Source organism: Papio anubis, chromosome 20 (genome assembly GCF_008728515.1).
Source record: "Papio anubis isolate 15944 chromosome 20, Panubis1.0, whole genome shotgun sequence".
Lineage (NCBI taxonomy): Eukaryota > Metazoa > Chordata > Mammalia > Primates > Cercopithecidae > Papio > Papio anubis.
The window spans coordinates 46,816,258-46,833,581 of NC_044995.1; the positions used below are offsets into that span (position 1 = coordinate 46,816,258).

At 55.9% G+C, this 17,324-nt stretch overlaps 1 protein-coding gene and 2 non-coding genes across 5 annotated transcripts in view; 2 read left to right on the forward strand and 1 right to left on the reverse strand.

Annotated features, from left to right (window-relative positions):
• The first annotated feature begins 2,263 nt into the window (after positions 1 to 2,263).
• TRNAV-CAC lies at positions 2,264 to 2,336 on the forward strand. Its single transcript has one exon. It is a non-coding gene; the product is annotated as a tRNA-Val (tRNA).
• Positions 2,337 to 2,807: 471 nt separating this feature from the next.
• On the reverse strand, positions 2,808 to 2,879 carry TRNAG-UCC. Its single transcript has one exon. It is a non-coding gene; the product is annotated as a tRNA-Gly (tRNA).
• Positions 2,880 to 3,097: 218 nt separating this feature from the next.
• The window catches only part of DPP9 (dipeptidyl peptidase 9), a 52,062-nt gene continuing 37,835 nt past the window's right edge, over positions 3,098 to 17,324 (forward strand). For all 3 annotated transcript variants that reach the window (XR_004180416.1, XM_021930553.2, XM_003914702.5), the window contains exons 1-4: positions 3,098 to 3,282; positions 4,406 to 4,458; positions 7,016 to 7,106; positions 12,683 to 12,939. Coding sequence is in view for 2 of the 3 variants with exons in the window: in XM_021930553.2 (XP_021786245.1) it covers positions 7,051 to 7,106; positions 12,683 to 12,939 (313 nt within the window). In the remaining variant the exon portion in view is untranslated. The remainder of the gene's footprint in view (positions 3,283 to 4,405; positions 4,459 to 7,015; positions 7,107 to 12,682; positions 12,940 to 17,324) is intronic.

Consider the following 17,324-nt stretch of genomic DNA (forward strand, 5'->3'; position numbering starts at 1 on the left):
GGGTGGGCTGTAGTCTAATATCATGGATGTCCTTACTAAAAGGGAACATGAGCTCGGCGCAGTGGCTCACGCCTGTAATCCCAGCACTTTGGGAGGCCAAGGCAGGTGGATCACTTGAGCTCGGAAGTTCAAGACCAGCCTGGCCAATATGGTGGAATCCCGTCTCTACGAAAAATACAAAAATTAGCCTGGCATAGTGGCTCATGTCTGTGATCCCAGCTACTAGGGAGGCTGAGGCACGAGAATAACTTGAACCTGGGAGGTGGAGGTTGCAGTAAGTCAAGACTGTGCCACTGTACTCCAGCCTAGTTAACACAGAGAGAAACCAAAAAAAAAAAAAAAAAAAAAAAAAAAGTATTGAAATATTATTTATCTTGATTATTGAGTTTTTTGGCACCTCCTTAATTTTTGCACCTGGTGCCAGTGCTTTACAGTGCTTTAGTCTCCTCATCCTAATCCCAGTCCCGCAGGAGTGAGGGTGTGTGGAATTTTACAGCAGTCTGATCCTAAATTCTTGCCATCATCTCCCCACCCCTTCTACTGTCTCTTTAAGAAAATAAAGAGGCCGGGAGTGGTGGCTCACACTTGTAATCCCAGCATTCTGGGAGACTGAGGCGGGCGGATCTCTTGAGGTCAGGAGTTCGAGACCAGCCTCACCAACATAGTGAAACCCCGTCTTTAGTAAAAATACAAAATTAGCTGGGCGTGGTGGCGGGTGCCTGTAATCCCAGCTACTTGGTAGGCTGAGGCAGGAGAATCGCTTGAACCCGGGAGGCGGAAGTTGTAGTGAGCTGAGATTGCGCCTCTGCACTCCAGCCTGGGCAACAGGAGCAAACTCCATCTCAAAAAAAAAAAAAAAAAAAAAGAAAGAAAGAAAAAAGAAAGAGAAAGAAAGAAAGAAAAGTAAAGAAAAAGAGAGAAAGAAAGAAAGAGAGAAAGGAGGCCGGGCACGGTGGCTCATGCCTGTAATCCCAGCACTTTGGGAGGCCGAGGCGGGCGGATCACGAGGTCAGGAGATCGAGACCATCCTGGCTAACACGGTGAAACCCCGTCTCTACTAAAAATATGAAAAAAATTAGCCAGGCGAGGTGGCGGGCGCCTGTAGTCCCAGCTACTCGGGAGGCTGAGGCAGGGGAATGGCGTGAACCCGGGAGATGGAGCTTGCAGTGAGCCGAGATCGCGCCACTGCACTCCAGCCTGGGCGACAGAGCCACACTCCGTCTCAGAAAAAAAAAGAAAAAGAAAAAGAAAAAAGAGAAAGGCAAGAAAGAGAAACCAGATTGCCTTAACGTGTAACGCGCTCTGGGTGATGAGATGAAAACCCGTTTTAATTACATTTAAATGATCTTCTGTGTCTGGCTTGTTTTTTGTTTTTCCTCCTAAATTTCCTGCATTTAGCATATAAACACATATACGCACAGTTTTTCGTTTTCAGAAAGCTCTTTTACAGTGTAGCTGGGGTCGGGCGCGGTGGCTCATGCCTGTAATCCCAGCACTTTGGGAGGCTGCAGGCGGGCGAATCACGTTGAGGTCAGGAGTTGGAGACCAGCCTGGGTGGGCCACATAGTGTAGGCCCTCTAGTCTCCATTAAAAAAAATACGAAAGTTAGCTGGGCGTGATTGCACACGCCTGTAGTCCCAGCTAGAAGGCACCGTCTCTACCAAACGCATTTAAAAAAATTTACCCAGGCGTGGTGGTCCACACCTGTGGTCCAAGGTGGTCCAAGCTACCCAGGAGGCCGAGGTGGGAGGATCGCTTGAGCCCAGGAGGTGGAGGCTGCAGGGAGGGATGATCGTACCACTGCACTCCAGTCTGGGCGACAGAATGAGACTCTCTCTTAAAAAACAAAGCAAAACAAAAAAGTAGTTTGATCTAAAGCAAAATGGTGACTATCTGCAGAAACTAATGTGATGTCAAGTATAGATTTTAGCTATGAGATGAACCAAGAAAAGGTTCATTTGACCCCGGCTGGTTTTGTGGACTTTCACTGTTTAATGCAAGGTGGATTTATGATAAAGTAATAAATGTGTGTGTGTGTGTGTGTGTGTGTGTGTGTGTTGGAAAGGGTGTTTATTGGATTTCTTTTTGTCTTCCGTATTTTCCTTCTTTGGGTCTCTACTGTATCAAGTGGAATAACAGGTATTCAGGAAGAGCGGATATTGCCTTAGCTCACCACAGCCAGTATTTCTTTGGAGTGCTACAGTGTAACTAGCTCTGCACCATCATCTCTATATGAGAGTTCAAAGAAGTATGACCTTTACCGGTTTCCGTAGTGTAGCGGTTATCACGTTCGCCTCACACGCGAAAGGTCCCCGGTTCGATCCCGGGCGGAAACAGCTCTGCTCTTTTCCCTAACCGGAGAAGTAATATTATTTGCAATTCACCGAAACATAAGTTCTGGATTGTGGTCCTATTATTTGTCTTCCGACTTCCTCCTGCCTTTTAGAAAGTTTTATGGGATTTAAAAAAATTTTCCGTGCGCGATGGCTCACGCCTGTAATTCCAGCACTTTGAGAGGCCGAAGAGGGCGGACCACCTGAGGTCAAGAGTTCGAGACCAGCCTGGCCAAAATGGTGAACCGCCCCTCCCCCCACATCATCTCTACTAAAAATACAAAAATTAGCTGGGCGTGGTGACGCACGTTTGTAATCCCAGCTACTTGGGAGGCTGCGGAAGGAAAAATCGCTTGAACCTGGGAGGTAGAGGTTGCAGTGAGCGGAGATCGCGCCACTGCACTCCAGTCTGGGCGACAGTGCAAGACTCTGTCTCAAAAACAAGTACACTCAAAGTGGCAAAACGTCCTGTTCTGCGTTGGCCGGGAATCGAACCCGGGTCAACTGCTTGGAAGGCAGCTATGCTAACCACTATACCACCAACGCCACGGTAACAAATGCCATCTCCGGATATCCTTAATAGTAGGATATCATGGGCTTGACTGAATGATACCAAGTCACACGGGGGTGTCTCTCCTTACCCCACCGGAAGATGTCGTTCATGGGGCGTTCCGCACTTTAGGCCGCCGGCGCCGCGCCGCGGGGTTCCCCCCTAAGCGCCGCGGACGCCTTGGTACGTGCCTGGTGGTGTCCAATCCCAGGCCGCCGCCTGGGCCGCTCAACTTCCGGGTCAAAGGTGCCTGAGCCGGCGGGTCCCCTGTGTCCGCCGCCGCTGTCGTCCCCCGCGCCCGCCACTTCCGGGGCCGCAGTCCCGGGCATGGAGCCGCGACCGTGAGGCGCCGCTGGCCCCGGGACGACCTGCCCAGCCCGGCCGCCGCCCCACGTCCCGGTGAGTAGCGCCCGCGCGCCTCGTCCCGTCCCGGCCGCGACCCTGAACCCGCCACTGACCGGTCCCGCCTCGGCCCTGACCCTGCCCTCGCCATCGCCTGGCCTCCCCGCACCCCGAGGCCTCCATGCACCCGTCTGCGGGTCCCTCCAGCCCCCTGCCTCGTTTCCCCTCCGCCCCAGGCCCCCTTCCACCTTCTTTCCCTCCCCGATTCCTGCACTGGCCAGGCCACCTCCCAGTTTCTCCCTTTCCCGGTCGGGCTTCCCCACCCATCCCGTTGCTGCCCAGGCCTCCAGGCTCTGACCCCTTCCGGAGGTGGCCGCACCCAAGAACGACCTCGCTGCTGCAGACCTTGACACCCTCTCCCCTTCCGTGCAGGCTCTGGAGGTCCCGATCTCCTCCCTCTCCCCATGCAAATGCTGTATGTGCACAGAGGCCACCTCCCTCGACCTGCATCCTGTCCTCACCCCTTTACCCCTTCCCCCAACCTTCTCCCCAAGGCTTGGTCTCCCCTGACCCAGTCCTGATCCTCAACCCTACTTGATCCCTTTATTAAGGACATCCAGAGACTCTTTTTCCTGCCGAGGCGTTGGTGGTGTAGTGGTTAGCATAGCTGTCTTCCAAGGGTCCAGCCCACAGGGTCCATTCCCCTTCCGTCAGCCTCCCTTCTCAGGCCTGTCCAGCCGCCCACCTTCTTCCCACACAGCCTTAGGCCAGCCCTGACACTTCCCTGTCCACACCGCCTCTGAGCCATCAAAAGCGGTCTATTCCCTTGGCCTCCACCCCCTGGTCTTCCCCAGGGGCCCCAGGAGGAAGTCACTTGCCTCCCCGGCAAGAACCAACCTGCTTTCGAGGAGCTGGGACTAAAGCCCAGGAGGTGTGGACTGTAGGCACCAATCCCTGCATTCCTCTGCTGGGTCCCGGGGGAATCGGGGCCCGTGGGATGGCTCTTCTCCCAGATTCTGTCCAGGGCATGCAGACGGTGCTGCAGAGCTTGGAGGCAGAGCTAGAATCTAGCCAGGTAGAATGGGGCCTGGCAGTCTGCAGCTCCGGAGTGGGGGAGGCTGAATGGCTAACCGGTGCTTCCATTAACCTGCCACCTTCATGACACGTTTCTCCTATAAAGGTCTGTGTCCCACACCTGCAGCTGGAATGGAGGCTCTCTGGACCCTTTAGAAGGTCAGTTGTGCTGGGATTTGGCAGCCAGGAAGGCTGGGGTGTGGGCTGGTGGGATTCCTATGCCTGCTCTAGAACATAGAGATTGTCAGGAAATGGATTTTTATGGCCCTGGGTGGTTGTCCTCTGCAGGGCAGTGGCTGCAGCTTTTTGTGTGCCTGCTGGAGGCTTTTCTTTCCACCCCTGTCCCCCTCTAGCTGCCCCTGGAAGGAGCTTTCTGAAGGCTTTGAGGAGAGGAAGGGGAGAGTGCTGATTTTGACAGGATTTGGTGGAGGGGTGCCTGTATCCCCCTATACTGCCTGACCTGGTCAGTAAATGGTGTGGATTCTGCCTCTGAAAGGACTTTAGTTTGAGTCTTGCCGCTTCCTGTGGTTTTGAGTAGCTTGTTTAGTTGACAGCGCTAGCTATCATTTAGTTTGTGCTACATCAGACACTGTTTTAAAGCTGTGTGTGTGCAGTCTCATTTAATTCCTTCTGTGGCCCCAGGCGTAGATACTGTCGTATCATGTTCTTGCTGGGGAAGTGGAAGCTCAGAGAGGTTCAGGGACTTCCCCAGAAGTGGCAGAGTGAGGATTTGAACCCTTCTCTCTGAGACCAGAGCCCACACTTTTCACCACTGGACTGAGATTGCAGCCAGTGATTTTTCGTGGTGACTTTATGCTTAACCTCTTCCCTTACGATCTCAGTCCTGTCCCCATGTGCTTCCCTCTTTTCTTTTGTTTTTGAGACAGAACCTCGCTGTGTCGCCCAGGCTTGAGTGCAGTGGCGCAATCTCAGCTCACTGCAACTTCCACCTTCTGAGTTCAAGCAATTCTTCTGTGTCAGCCTCCTGAGTAGCTGGGATTACAGGCTTGCACCACCACACCCGGATAATTTTTGTATTTTTAGTAGAGATGGGGTTTCACTATGTTGGCCAGGCTGGCCTAGAACTCCTGACCTCAGGTGATCTGCCCACCTCAGCCCCCCAAAGTGCTGGGATTCCAGGCGTGTGCCACTGTACCCAGCTGGCCCTCTCTTCTTTACGCCTTTGGGCAAATGCCCATCATGGGACCTGGCTTGTCTGAGAAGGTAGTTGGGCACCAGCCAAACAAGGGGCCCCTTTGACTTTAGACAGCATCCAAGAAAGGACAGTAGCTCGTTCATTCAACCTGAAATGTTTGTTGAGGACCAGGCATAGTCTGGGCTCAGGCGATCTGTTGGGACCAGGATAGATGTGACCTGCCCTGTGGAACTGACATTCCCGTGAGGAGTGCCCCCTTACCTACAGAAGGGTTTCTCAGCCTTGCCACTGATATTTAGGGTTGGGTCCTTCCTGGCAGAGGAGTGGGAGGGGGGCTGTCCTGTGCACTGTAGGGGTTGAGCAGCATCGCTGGCCTCCACCAGCCACATGCCTCCCCGCACCGTCCCAGTCGTCATTACCAAAAATATCCCCTGGGGGGGCCAGTTATCCCCAGGTGAGACTCCCTGGGTTAGGGGATTCCATGAATCCTCAAGAGACTGTGTCCCATGATCCTCTGCCCTACGAAGGTCCCAGGAGGCTGCAGACATTGAAATCCTCACCCTGAGTGGGGAAGAAGACAGGAGGTGAATCCCAGGAGCTGGGGGGTCCCCCTCGTTTAGAATGCTTGTTCCCTGGAAAGTTTATTCCAGTATTAATATGAACGTAGGCATTGAACTCAAATTTCTCCCCAAGTAATGGATGCAGGGGTCTCCGGTTTGGTATTGCTGACATTTGAGGTGGGATCCTTCTCTGGAGTGGGTCATCCTGGGCTCTGTGGGGTGCTAAGCAGCGTCTCTGGGCTCCACCCACTCCATGCCGGGGCACCCCCAAGTTGTGACAGCCGCAAATGTCTCCAGACATCATCCAGTGTCCCTTGGAGGGCCGAATCGCCCCCAGGTGAGAGCCACTCTCCCTGGGGAAGGGGACCACTGGAATGATGGTCCAGGCCATCGTGTCAGCATCCGGGTGTAGTGATGGGGGCAGTCAGGTAGCATCTTCAGATGGGGCGCTCAGGAATGAGCTCTGAAGAGGTGGTATCAGGAGCCACAGGGCAAGAAGGAGCAAGTCATATCAAAAGCAGGGAACTGGCATCTCAGGCCAAGGGGCGTGTCGTGCAGAAGCCGTGTGCTAGGAGCAAGCGGATGTGTTGAGGGACAGGAAGGAGGCAAGTACGGCCAAAGGTCACGGTCAAGGACGAAGCGAGTAGGCAAGGTCACCAGGGCCATCAGGGAGCGGCCACAGTGAGGAATTTGGGATTCTTCTGTTTCCAGGAAGTGCCCTGGTGTGGTGTCCCTGGAGTCACTTGAAACTCCCAGGGACTTCACACCTTGAAAGGAACCTCCTGTTGAGAAAGATGCCCGTCTCTGGCAAATGCCCAGCACCGCCCGCATTTCAGGGCAGGGCCTGAAGCATCGTCTCTTCAGAATGCCCTTGGCCTCAGGGTGCTCGTGGAGGCTTGGAGGACTGCCTGGGGAAATGGGGAGGGGGCAAAGGGGGCAGGAGCGCCCACTCCCCACCTGCCGGGGTTGCAGCCCTTTGGTCTCTCCTGCTTGCCCGCAGGCACCCCTGCCCTCCTGAAGTCAGCCGAGCGGTTAATGCGGAAGGTTAAGAAACTGCGCCTGGACAAGGAGAACACCGGAAGTTGGAGAAGGTGAGGCTGGCTTTGGAGGCCCTGATCAGTGGAGATGTGGCCCAGCTTCCGGAATTCCCCAACAGTCTGAGATCTGGAAGGCCCCTTCTTTCCCTCTCCCCTGGATTCCCCAGCAGGTCCCCAAGGCTGTTCTGGTTATTTCGAGCGAGGAGGCAGCATGGCCTAGTGTGGGATCTCCCCCTCAGCACTGTGGACATTGGGGCTGGAATGTTCTCTGGGGTGGGGCCGTCCCGGGCACTTCAGGGTGCTGAGCAGCGTCGCTGGCCTCCACCCACTTCATGCCAGGACTCCCCTCAGTTGAGACAACCACAGATGTCTCCAGACATCGCCAAGTTTTGCTGGGGGCAGACTCACTCCTGAGCGAGAACCACTGATCTCACTGTAACGATGTGGGTTTGGGGCTCCAAGAGATGGTTCCACTCCCCTTCCTCGCTGGGTGACGTTGGACAGGCCATTCAACCTGACTGAGCCCATGTTTGTTTATTTTATTTATTTATTTATTTATTTATTTATTTATTTATTTGAGGCGGAGTCACTCTATCTAGGCTGGAGTGCAGTGGCTGGCGATCTTAGCGCCACTGCAACCTCCGCCTGCGGGTTCAGCGATTCTCCTGCCTCAACTCCCAAGTAGCTGGGGCATTGCCACTACACCTGGCTAATTTCTGTATTTTTTTTTTTTTTTTTTGAGGCGGAGTCTCGCTCTATGCATGAGCTCGAGGTGCAGTGGCCGGATCTCAGCTCACTGCAAGCTCCGCCTCTTGGGTTTACCATTCTCCCGCCTCAGCCTCGAGTAGCTGGGATTACAGGCCTGTCACCTGCCGGCAAGTTTTTGTATTTTTAGTAGAGGCGGGGTTTCACCCGTGTTAGCCAGGATGGCCTCGATCTCCTGACCTCGTGATCCTTCCGTCTCGGCCTCCCAAAGTGCTGGGATTACAGGCTTGAGCCACCGCGCCCGGCCTAATTTCTGTATTTTTAATAGAGATGGGGTTTCACCACGTTAGCCAGGATGGTCTTGATCACCTGACCTCGTGATCCACCCGCCTCGGCCTCCCAAGGTGCTGGGATTTCAGGCGTGAGCCACCGCGCCTGGCCTCGATTTTCTAATACTCTTAGGCGTGTTTGCTTTAATGGAGCATGCTCAGTCAGGAAGGGAATTGAAGAATGGACCGGGGAAGACAGGGACGGTGTGAAGGGCTATGATTGGCCCAGCCGTGGGCTCTAAAACCCGGCGGTTCTAGTGTCTGGTGGGCACATGCCTTAGGGGTCAGTTACTGAAGGGGATCTGTGTCCCTTCCCTTATCTGCACACACTAATGTCCCACCTGGGCACAGGCTGCTGGGTGACTCTAAAGGTTGCTCATCAAAGCTAAAGGCCCAGGCGGTGCTGGGGGCAGTTTGGTAGAACAGAGGATGACATGCTGTTTCCCCAGCAGCCCCCACTTGCAGGAGCACTTGCCTGGCCCAGGCCAGCTGCCTAAAGTCCACCTTGAGGCATTTTCCCATCTAGTGCATGGGTAGGACCCTGTCCTCACCACCCCCATACGCCCCTTGCCCCACGCCAGCCAGGGGCTCCCGCCTTTCTGTCTGCCTTATCACCTTGTGGTCGGCCCGAACTCAGAACCACAGTCAGCACTGAATCTACGGTTCCTTCTGGGCGTCCGAATACTTCCCCCATCTCTGACTACTCCCGCGCCCCTGCTCGCCACCAAAGCACCATCTCAGACACAGAGATCACAGAGCTTTGGAGCTGGGCACAGTGGCTTGCACCCCTCTCATCCCAGCTATTTGCTAGACTGAGGTGGCAGGATCGCTGGAGCCCAGGAGTTTGAGACCAGCCTGAGCAACATAGCAAGACCCCGTCTCTTAAAAAAAAAATTTTTTAGTTAGAAGGCTCATCCTGTCACCCAGGCTGGAGTGCAGTGGCCGGATCTCAGCTCACTGCAAGCTCCGCCTCCCGGGTTCACACCATTCTCCTGTCTCAGCCTCCCGAGTAGCTGGGACTACAGGCGCCCGCCACCTCGCCCGGCTAGTTTTTTGTATTTCTTAATAGAGACAGGGTTTCACCGTGTTAGCCAGGATGGTCTCGATCTCCTGACCTCGTGATCCGCCCGTCTCGGCCTCCCAAAGTGCTGGGATTACAGGCTTGAGCCACCGCGCCCAGCCCAAGACCCCGTCTCTTAAAAAAAAAATGAAGAATTTAAAAAGGAGATCACAGATCTGCCACCCAGCCTTGACAGAGACCGTGCCAGAAGGTCTAGAGCAGAGGCACCCAGCTGATTGGCTGAAGGAAGGAGTAGGTAGACTTGAGTTAGTGGCCTGGAATCCGCTTTCATCTCTGCAGCTGTGTAAACTCTTGACTCCCCTGAACCACAGCACAGGGTGGTGCTAGGTGGAGAAAGCCAGTCACAGGCTCGCCCGCGCTCGCTCCCTCGCTCTTTCGCCAGCCTCTCTGCAGTCCGGGCTGTGCCTCCGGGTAGAAGAGAGGTGAGCAGAGGGCCAGGCTCCAGCACCAAGCCTCGGCCTGTCTGGAAGCTCAAGCTAAAGAGTCTAGCCACATCCAGAAGATTCCTGGAAGCTTCTCACGATGTCTCATTTCGTTTCTCATCTCCGGGATCGAATTTTTGCTTCCTGGGCTATCTGTGGTGATCAGAGGCAAGATCATCTTTATTGTTCTTTGCAGTGGAAATAAGGCACGCGGTTCTGTAGGTGCTTCCAGACAGGCTATCCGCGCACGGGTGGCCCCTTTGGGAGCTCTGAAGGTCATATCTTTTCTTTGCTGCCGTGAGCCAGGCTTGAGTTGGGGCAGCACAGCTTAGAGGGGTGCTTAGGCCACTCAGAGGAGCTCCCCGGGCTCAGTTTTCTGGGCTTGTTGCCAGCAGTGCTCCGGACGGTGTGGGTTCTTGAGTGCTCAGGCGGTCCTGGTCCCAGCCCCTGCCTAACACCGCTCGTGGCTCCCCGCTGCCCTAGAGGGGAACTGCAGCTCTGCAGTGGGCAAGGACATCCTGGTGACCTGAGAGCCCTGTAAGTGCTGATATCCTTTGGTTCGTGTCTTTAGTTCCATCTCAGCAGGAGCTGAACGAACAAACTGTGCTCCTCCTGGCTGGAGGGCAGGACACGCTGGCTCAGCCTGGATGGAGTAGGAGGAAACGAGGGAAGCGTTTTCCCCTGTCATTTCTTTGGGGTCGAGTTGGAGAGGAGCCTCCAGAAATCAGCCCACAGCCGTGATACCCAGAAGCCCCCTTCCCAAGGGGCCCCCTGCCCCTTGAGCCTTTCATATGTCCCGTGCTGAGGTGGCTTCTACTCTCCTTGGCTTCCAGGACCTTCCCTCAGGACACAGGTGTCTCGCAGTGTGGCACGGGAAGCTCTCGGGGCTGCACTGTGGCTTTTCCTGCTGCAATTGCTGGGCTTGTCACACAGCATCTCAGTGGGAGGCTGGGGGCTGGGCTGCCTCCTTCAAACCCCCTTTGCTCATTCACTCGGCTCTGATTGAGAGCAAGCTCCAATGCCCTCCCAGCCTCAGTTTCCCCACCTGTAGAATGGGCTGTCACAAGCCCAAGTGAGGTGACAATTGCAGGTCCTGATCTTCCAAAGGTGCTCGTTGACGTCCTTGCCGCTCTTTCTCCCCTTCCCTCTCAGAGCGGGCTGGGGCTCTTTCTCTTGCATTGGTCAGCCTGTGGGGGCTCCCCTTGGCAAGAGGCAGAGTCTTTCCGGAACTGGCACGCCGCAGAGTCAAGGCAGCCCGCTCGTCTCTGCCCTTTACTTCTCTCACACCCGGTCCCTGCTGTCCACTCCCTCGGGTTTTCCCACTTCCTCCGAGCGAGCAGCGACTTCCCCAAGCCAAGCTGTTGGTCCCAGAGGACAGGGCTTCTGGCGAGGTCGGCAGTCACTCGGAGCCCACAGAGGGAAGTGAGACCGGCCCCGGTGCCACCCCTTCCAGACCACTGGCTCTTGCAGAACTGGGTCACTGCGGCCATGTTTAGACTTCTGTAAAACAAATATTTGCCTGGCCAGTCCAGTCAGGTGAGGGCGGGAGTGGGGTGGCGGGAGCTGTGACACTGCAGCGGCTGCTCGTGGTGGCTGCTTTGCAGATCCAGAGTATCCTGAGTGGGAGGAACGAGTGGGATGTTCTTTGGGGAAGTGTGTGCCATTCACCCTCTCACCTGCACCTCCCCCATCCCGAGGCTCTGGAAATTCCAGTGAAGGCCAAACGTCTTCCTGGCTGGACAGCAAGCCAACAGCACAGGTGACCAGGATGGCTTTTCATTCCTTCACTCCCGGGCCTCTCCCGAGACCCAGCGTGTCTCCCCGCGGGCGCGGTGAGAGATAGTCATTCCACAGTGCTCCGCAGGATGCCTGCCGTGTGCCAGCCACCAGCTAAGGTTCTGGGAGCACAGCTGTGAATGGGACAGATGTGGGGGAGACAGGGGTCCCACAAATAACCACTGTGATGACGGTGGATGGAGGGGGGCAGCCAGGTGGCGTGTGAAAGGTGAGCAGAAGGACCAGCTTCGGCCTGGATGGTTGTGCGAGGTTTCTGAGGGCCTGCCAAGTACTTAAGCTGAGGTCTGATTAGAAGTTGGTCAAGCAGGCCGGGCGCAGTGGCTCACGCCTGTAATCCCAACACTTTGGGAAGCTGAGGGAGGTGGATCACTTGAGGTCAGGAGTTCGAGAGCAGCCTGACCAACATAGTGAAACCCCGTCTCTACTAAAAATACAAAAAAATCAGCTGGGCGTGGCGGCAGGCGCCTGTAATCTCAGCTACTTGGGAGGCTGAGGCAGGAGAATCACTTGAACCTGAGAGGCAGAGGCTGCAGTGATCCGAGATCATGCCACTGCACTCCAGCCTGGGCAACAGAGTAAGACTCTGTCTCAAAAAAAAAAAAACAAAAAACAAAGCATATATATATATATATATATGTGAAGTTAAGTAAAGTGAGGAAAAATGCACTCCGAGCAGGAGGGCTAGCATGTGCAGGGGCCCTGTGGTGGAAAGGAACTCGGCCTGTTTGAGGAGCTGAGTGAAGGCTGGTTTGGCTGGGGCACGGGAATAAGGAGGATGAGATTCAAGGCTGTGGCAGGGGTCAGCGAGAGCCTTGAGGTGTGGCGAGGACTGCTTGTGACCCCGGGGACTGTGGAAAACCAGGAAGGGTTTTAAGCGATGGGGTCTTGGCAGTGGATGTGGAATATCCTGGTGGGAGGTGGTTTCAGTCATTCAGCCAAAGCCCAGCATGGTGGCTCACCCCTGTCATCCCAGCCACTTGGGAGGCTGATGCAGGAGGATTGCTTGTGGCCAGGAGTTTGAGACCAGCCTGGGGAACATAGTTGAGACCCCCATCTCCAAAAAGAAGAAAGTTTTTAAAAATCATTCATTGGAGAGGTGATGGTGGCTTGAATCTTAGCAGCTTTGGTGACATGGAGAGAGGTGGAGGTGGACCAACCCAAGAAGGGTTTAGGGAGTGGGAAGCGGCAGGGGTGGGCTCGTCCGGAAGAGCCTGAGTGCCTCGCAAGGGGCAGTGTTGGAGCAGCTCGTAGGTAAAGCAGTTCTCCTTTCTCATGGTCTTTGCTTCCTCCGCACAGCTTCTCGCTGAATTCCGAGGGGGCTGAGAGGATGGCCACCACCGGGACCCCAACAGCCGACCGAGGCGACGCAGCCGCCACGGATGACCCGGCCGCCCGCTTCCAGGTGCAGAAGCACTCTTGGGACGGGCTCCGGAGCATCATCCACGGCAGTCGCAAGTACTCGGGCCTCATTGTTAACAAGGCGCCCCACGACTTCCAGTTTGTGCAGAAGACGGATGAGTCTGGGCCCCACTCCCACCGCCTCTACTACCTGGGTAAGCCGGGCCCTGCAGGCCGCCTGGGTGGGGACAGCATCTGGGACCGCGGTGCCCTGGTCCTCTCTGTTCCCAGAGGTCCGCAGGAGTCAGAAGATGTGCTCGGATGGCCGGGCCCTGGGCGTGCTGTTCTTCAAGGCTCAGCCACAGACGGCTCTGACTACAGGGAAGGGCTGCCCAGGGTGGGTGGGGAGGTCCCCGGAGGATCAGCTGTGCAGGGAGCCATGCACAGGGCAGCCCCGCTCCTCTGTGTGGCCAGGATGCCATGGCTTAAGCTGGCCCTGTGGCTCCGAGCCCAGAGATTGTTTCCAGTGCTAGTCAGCTGGGTCCACCCCCTGAGTCACTTCCCAGCCACCTGGTCCGGGCTGGGTGGGGCTCGTGACAAACAGGACTGGACTGAACCATTCCTAGAGGGAGCTGGGAGTAACTCCAGTGGCAGCTTACCACGGAGGCGCATCAGGAAGGATCCTGAGGCTCCAGGAAAGCCTCCTGGATGGCGGAAGCTGGTCTGCCGCCAGTGACAGCACAGGGGCAACTTGCCACACGCTTGCAGCCCCTGCTGCAGGCCCTGGATCAATACTTCCTCCTCTGGGCGTGTGCCTGCATGCAGCTCCTTCCGCAGCGTCTGCAGTGCCTCATGGGACTGGGCTCCTCTGCACCACAAATGCCTTCAGGGCGCGGGTTAGGCTGCATGTTCTCCAGCAGCCTCTGCAGCCATGGCGGGCCTGGCTCCCATGAGTTAGGCAGCGGATATCCGGATGGTACCCACTGCACCCAGAGGCCTTAAAAGCTGGGAGGAAGGACACCTTGGAGAGATCAGCCAGGCCTGTGTCTTTGAAAGCAGCGTGACACATGGCTGGGCACCACAGGCAGCGTCTCTCCCGCTTGGCACCACGGACACTGGAGCCAGATCATTCTCTGGGGTGGGGCCGTCCGACCACTGCAGGGTCCTGAGCAGTGTTCCTGACCTCCACCCACTTCCATGCCAGGAGCAGCCACGTCCTCAGACATCGCCAAGTGTTCCTTGGGGGTGGGGTGGCGCTGGGATCCTTATCCAGGCTGCTGCGCTCATCCACGGGACTCAGGGTGGGGCCCTCAGCCTCTGAGCCCAGGCTTGCATGTGCTGCGGCCCCAGCCAGCATTGGAACCAGTGAACGGCTGTCATCCTCTGCCTGTGGCTGACCACGTGCTAATGACAGTGACCGAGGTGGACACCAGGTGGCTGTCCTCTTTCCCCCGTCAGCGCAGTCCCTCTCCACAGATAGGCCGGTGTGGGCATCAGATGGCGGTTTGGCAAACAAAGAATTTAAAAGGAAGAATCATCCAGAATGGGTCGGCAAGCGACAGCCTTCTTCAGAAGTCAGGTTTTCCTGGTCCCCATTAGTTTCCTGACAACTTTGGCCGTTCTCAAGCTACCGCGGGAGAGTCACCGCAACAGAGATCATATGGCCCACGTGGCCAAAAACATTTACTGTCTTTTATTTTTTATTTTTTTTAGAGATGAGGTCTCACTCCATTGCCTAGGCTGGAGTGCAGTGGTGTAATCACAGCTCACTGCAGCTTGGCACTCCCTGGCTCAGATGATCCTCCCAACCTCAGCCCTCCAGGTAGCTGGGACTAAAGGCACGTGCCACCATGCCCAGACAGTTTTTTGTAGAGATGAAGTTTTGCCGTGTTGCCCAGGCTGGTCTCAAACCCCTAGGCTCAAGCAATCCTTTTGCCTCAGCCTCCCAAAATGCTAGGGTTTCAGGCGTGAGCCTCTGTACCCAGGCTGTCTGGGCCTTTAAGAATGCTGGCCAACTCCAGTCTGGGAGAAATTGGACTGAAATGGCTTGAGTCTCAATAACCTGAGAGAGGTTGGCTGTTACGACGGCCAGTGTCCAGACCAAGGCTGCCATGGGCCGTTGCCCCTTTTTTATCCCGTGGCATCCCCGGCCACTTGCTCCCGTTGGGGTTGCTGTCCTGGTCAGGGTGTTTGGAGGACTTTTCTGTGGCTGCCATTGTGAAAGTGATTCTCTCACAGTTCTAGAGGGCAGAAATTCAAGATCAACGTACCAGTCCTGGCCTCTTCCAGCTTCTGGTTGCAGCCGGCATCTCTTGGCTTGTGGCCACAACATTGGAACCTCTTGCCTTGATGGTCACACAGTGTCCTTCTCCTTCTCCTCTTCTGTCTGAAATTCCCCTGTGCCTTTTTTTTTTTTTTTTTTTTTGAGATGGAGTCTCGCTCTGTCACCCAGGCTGGAGTGCAATGGTGCGATCTCAGCTCACTGCAATTTCCACCTCTCCTGGGTTCAAGTGATTCTCCTGCCTCAGCCTCCCGAGTAGCTGGGATTACAGGTGTCTGCCACCATACCTAGCTAATTTTTGTATTTTTAGTAGAAGCGGGGTTTCTCCATGTTGGCCAGGCTGGTCTCAAACTCCCAACCTCAGGTGATCCGCCTACCTCAGCCTCCCAAAGTGCTGAGATTACAGGCATGAGCCACCGTGCCTGGCCTGCCTCCCTCTGATAAGGACTCATGATGCCATCTGGCTCACTTGGGTAATCCAGGATCATCTCCTCAGCTCAAGAGCCTTCACTTAATCCCAGCTGCACAGGCTTGTCTCTCTGTGTAACGTAGCCTCCACACCCAAGCCCCAGGGTGCGGACACCTCTCTGTCAGGTCCGTCATTCAAATCTCCGCCGAGCTGCTAAAAGGTACAGAAACTCTCCAAGCTCGTCTGAGCCATGAAGTACCCCTGGAGTAAAGGTGGAGGGGCATCTCATGGAATCCAAGAGCAGAAAGCTTGTTGGACCTCAGGAAGCAGCACCTGAGAACCGGAGCCTTCCAGAAGCCAGACATCCTCCCGTGTGTGCGTCTCCATGGGTCCACCCAACCTGGCTGCCTGCCTGTCTTCTACAACCCTCCACAGCCCCTGGGATTCCACGCCTCAGGTTCTAGCCACCAGCAGAAACGGAGGAACTTTCTCCAAATTTCCGAGACAAAGAATCATATTGACTCCGCATAGATGAGGTCGTCGGGTCGCCTGTGGCTTGTGGGTGTCTGGGGCTCGGATGGGCAGGTCCTCACAATACCCTGGAGGTACTGAGGGCCCACCCCAGTGGGCATGAACTTGGCAGAAACCCCAGAACGTACCTAGAGCAGCTCAGAAACCAGACTGCCCCTTTCTGGGTGACATTCACCCTTCACCTACTCCAGTCTGTCACTTAACACTGTCAGGGGCAGCACTGAGCTCACGTCACATCCAGGTTCTCGGGGCAGGCCTCCCCACAGCCTCTGAGTAATAATAACACTTCTTAGCACTAGCCCAGCATCCAGACTCCAAGGCCAGGCCTGGCCTGCTGCTCAAAGCATGGGACCTGTCCCCTCTGCTCCCTCTGGGGACCCGTGTCCTCAGCAGGCACCAGGTTTGCTGTGGGGCGTGAGGAGCTAATCACTGGGCCCCTCCGGAAGGCCTCTTTCAGATCCACATGATGAAGCCCCCAGCGTCAGGCTGGCAGGAGCAGCGGGGGAACATGCAGTTCCTGCTGCTGGGAAGATGGGCTGGGGCTGGCCCAGGTTCCAGGCCTCAGACTGCAGCATTGGGAAACGCTCCCAACCCCACTCCTGCCCCATGCGGACCGGCCTCTCCCCACTGCAAACGGTGACTTCTGTGGCTGGAGGAGGCCACAGGGTTCCAGACAGCTCTGGAACTCCCTCGGAAGGGAAAGCAAGAATTCCTGTCTCCCGGCGTCCCAGGCCGAGACCCAGGGGAGAGCCCAGCCCTGTGTGGATCACAATCCCCCACCAGGCCAGCCACATGAGGCCACAGCGTGCAGTGAAGGGAAACGGTGTTTGCGCAGGCCTGGGTCCCCGGGGCGTGGGTGGGTGACAGGTTGGCAGCAGGCGTGTTTGCAGGGGCAGAGCTGGTGAGGGAGGTCCGAGGAGGGATGGGGCATCAGAAATCCACAGCTCTTGGCAGTCACCTCCAGCCCTTGCCTCAAAAGGCCGGTTGTCACCATCATGGTGCGGCCAGCAGCAGCTCACCCGAGGAATGTGCTGGCAGGGGCCATTTGGTGATCATTGATTAATCAGCCTGGAGGGAGGTGGCCCTGGTGTCCTTGGCAAGTCTGTGGGTTTGACTTCCTGTTTGGAAAGCTCTCGCTCTCCCGCAGAGTCCCTGTGGACCAGTTGCCCAGGCCCTCCCATCCCTCCCACCCCTCCTGTTGGCCCAGGGTGCTTTTTAAAAATTTAGATGTAATTCACATGGTTTCATTTTTGAAGGTGTGAAACTCAGTGGCTTTTAGTTGTGCATTCACAGAGTTGTGCAGCCATCACCATTGTCTACTTCCAGAACATTCCCTCACCCCAAAAAGCAACCCCGTCCCCATCAGCCATCATTCCCCA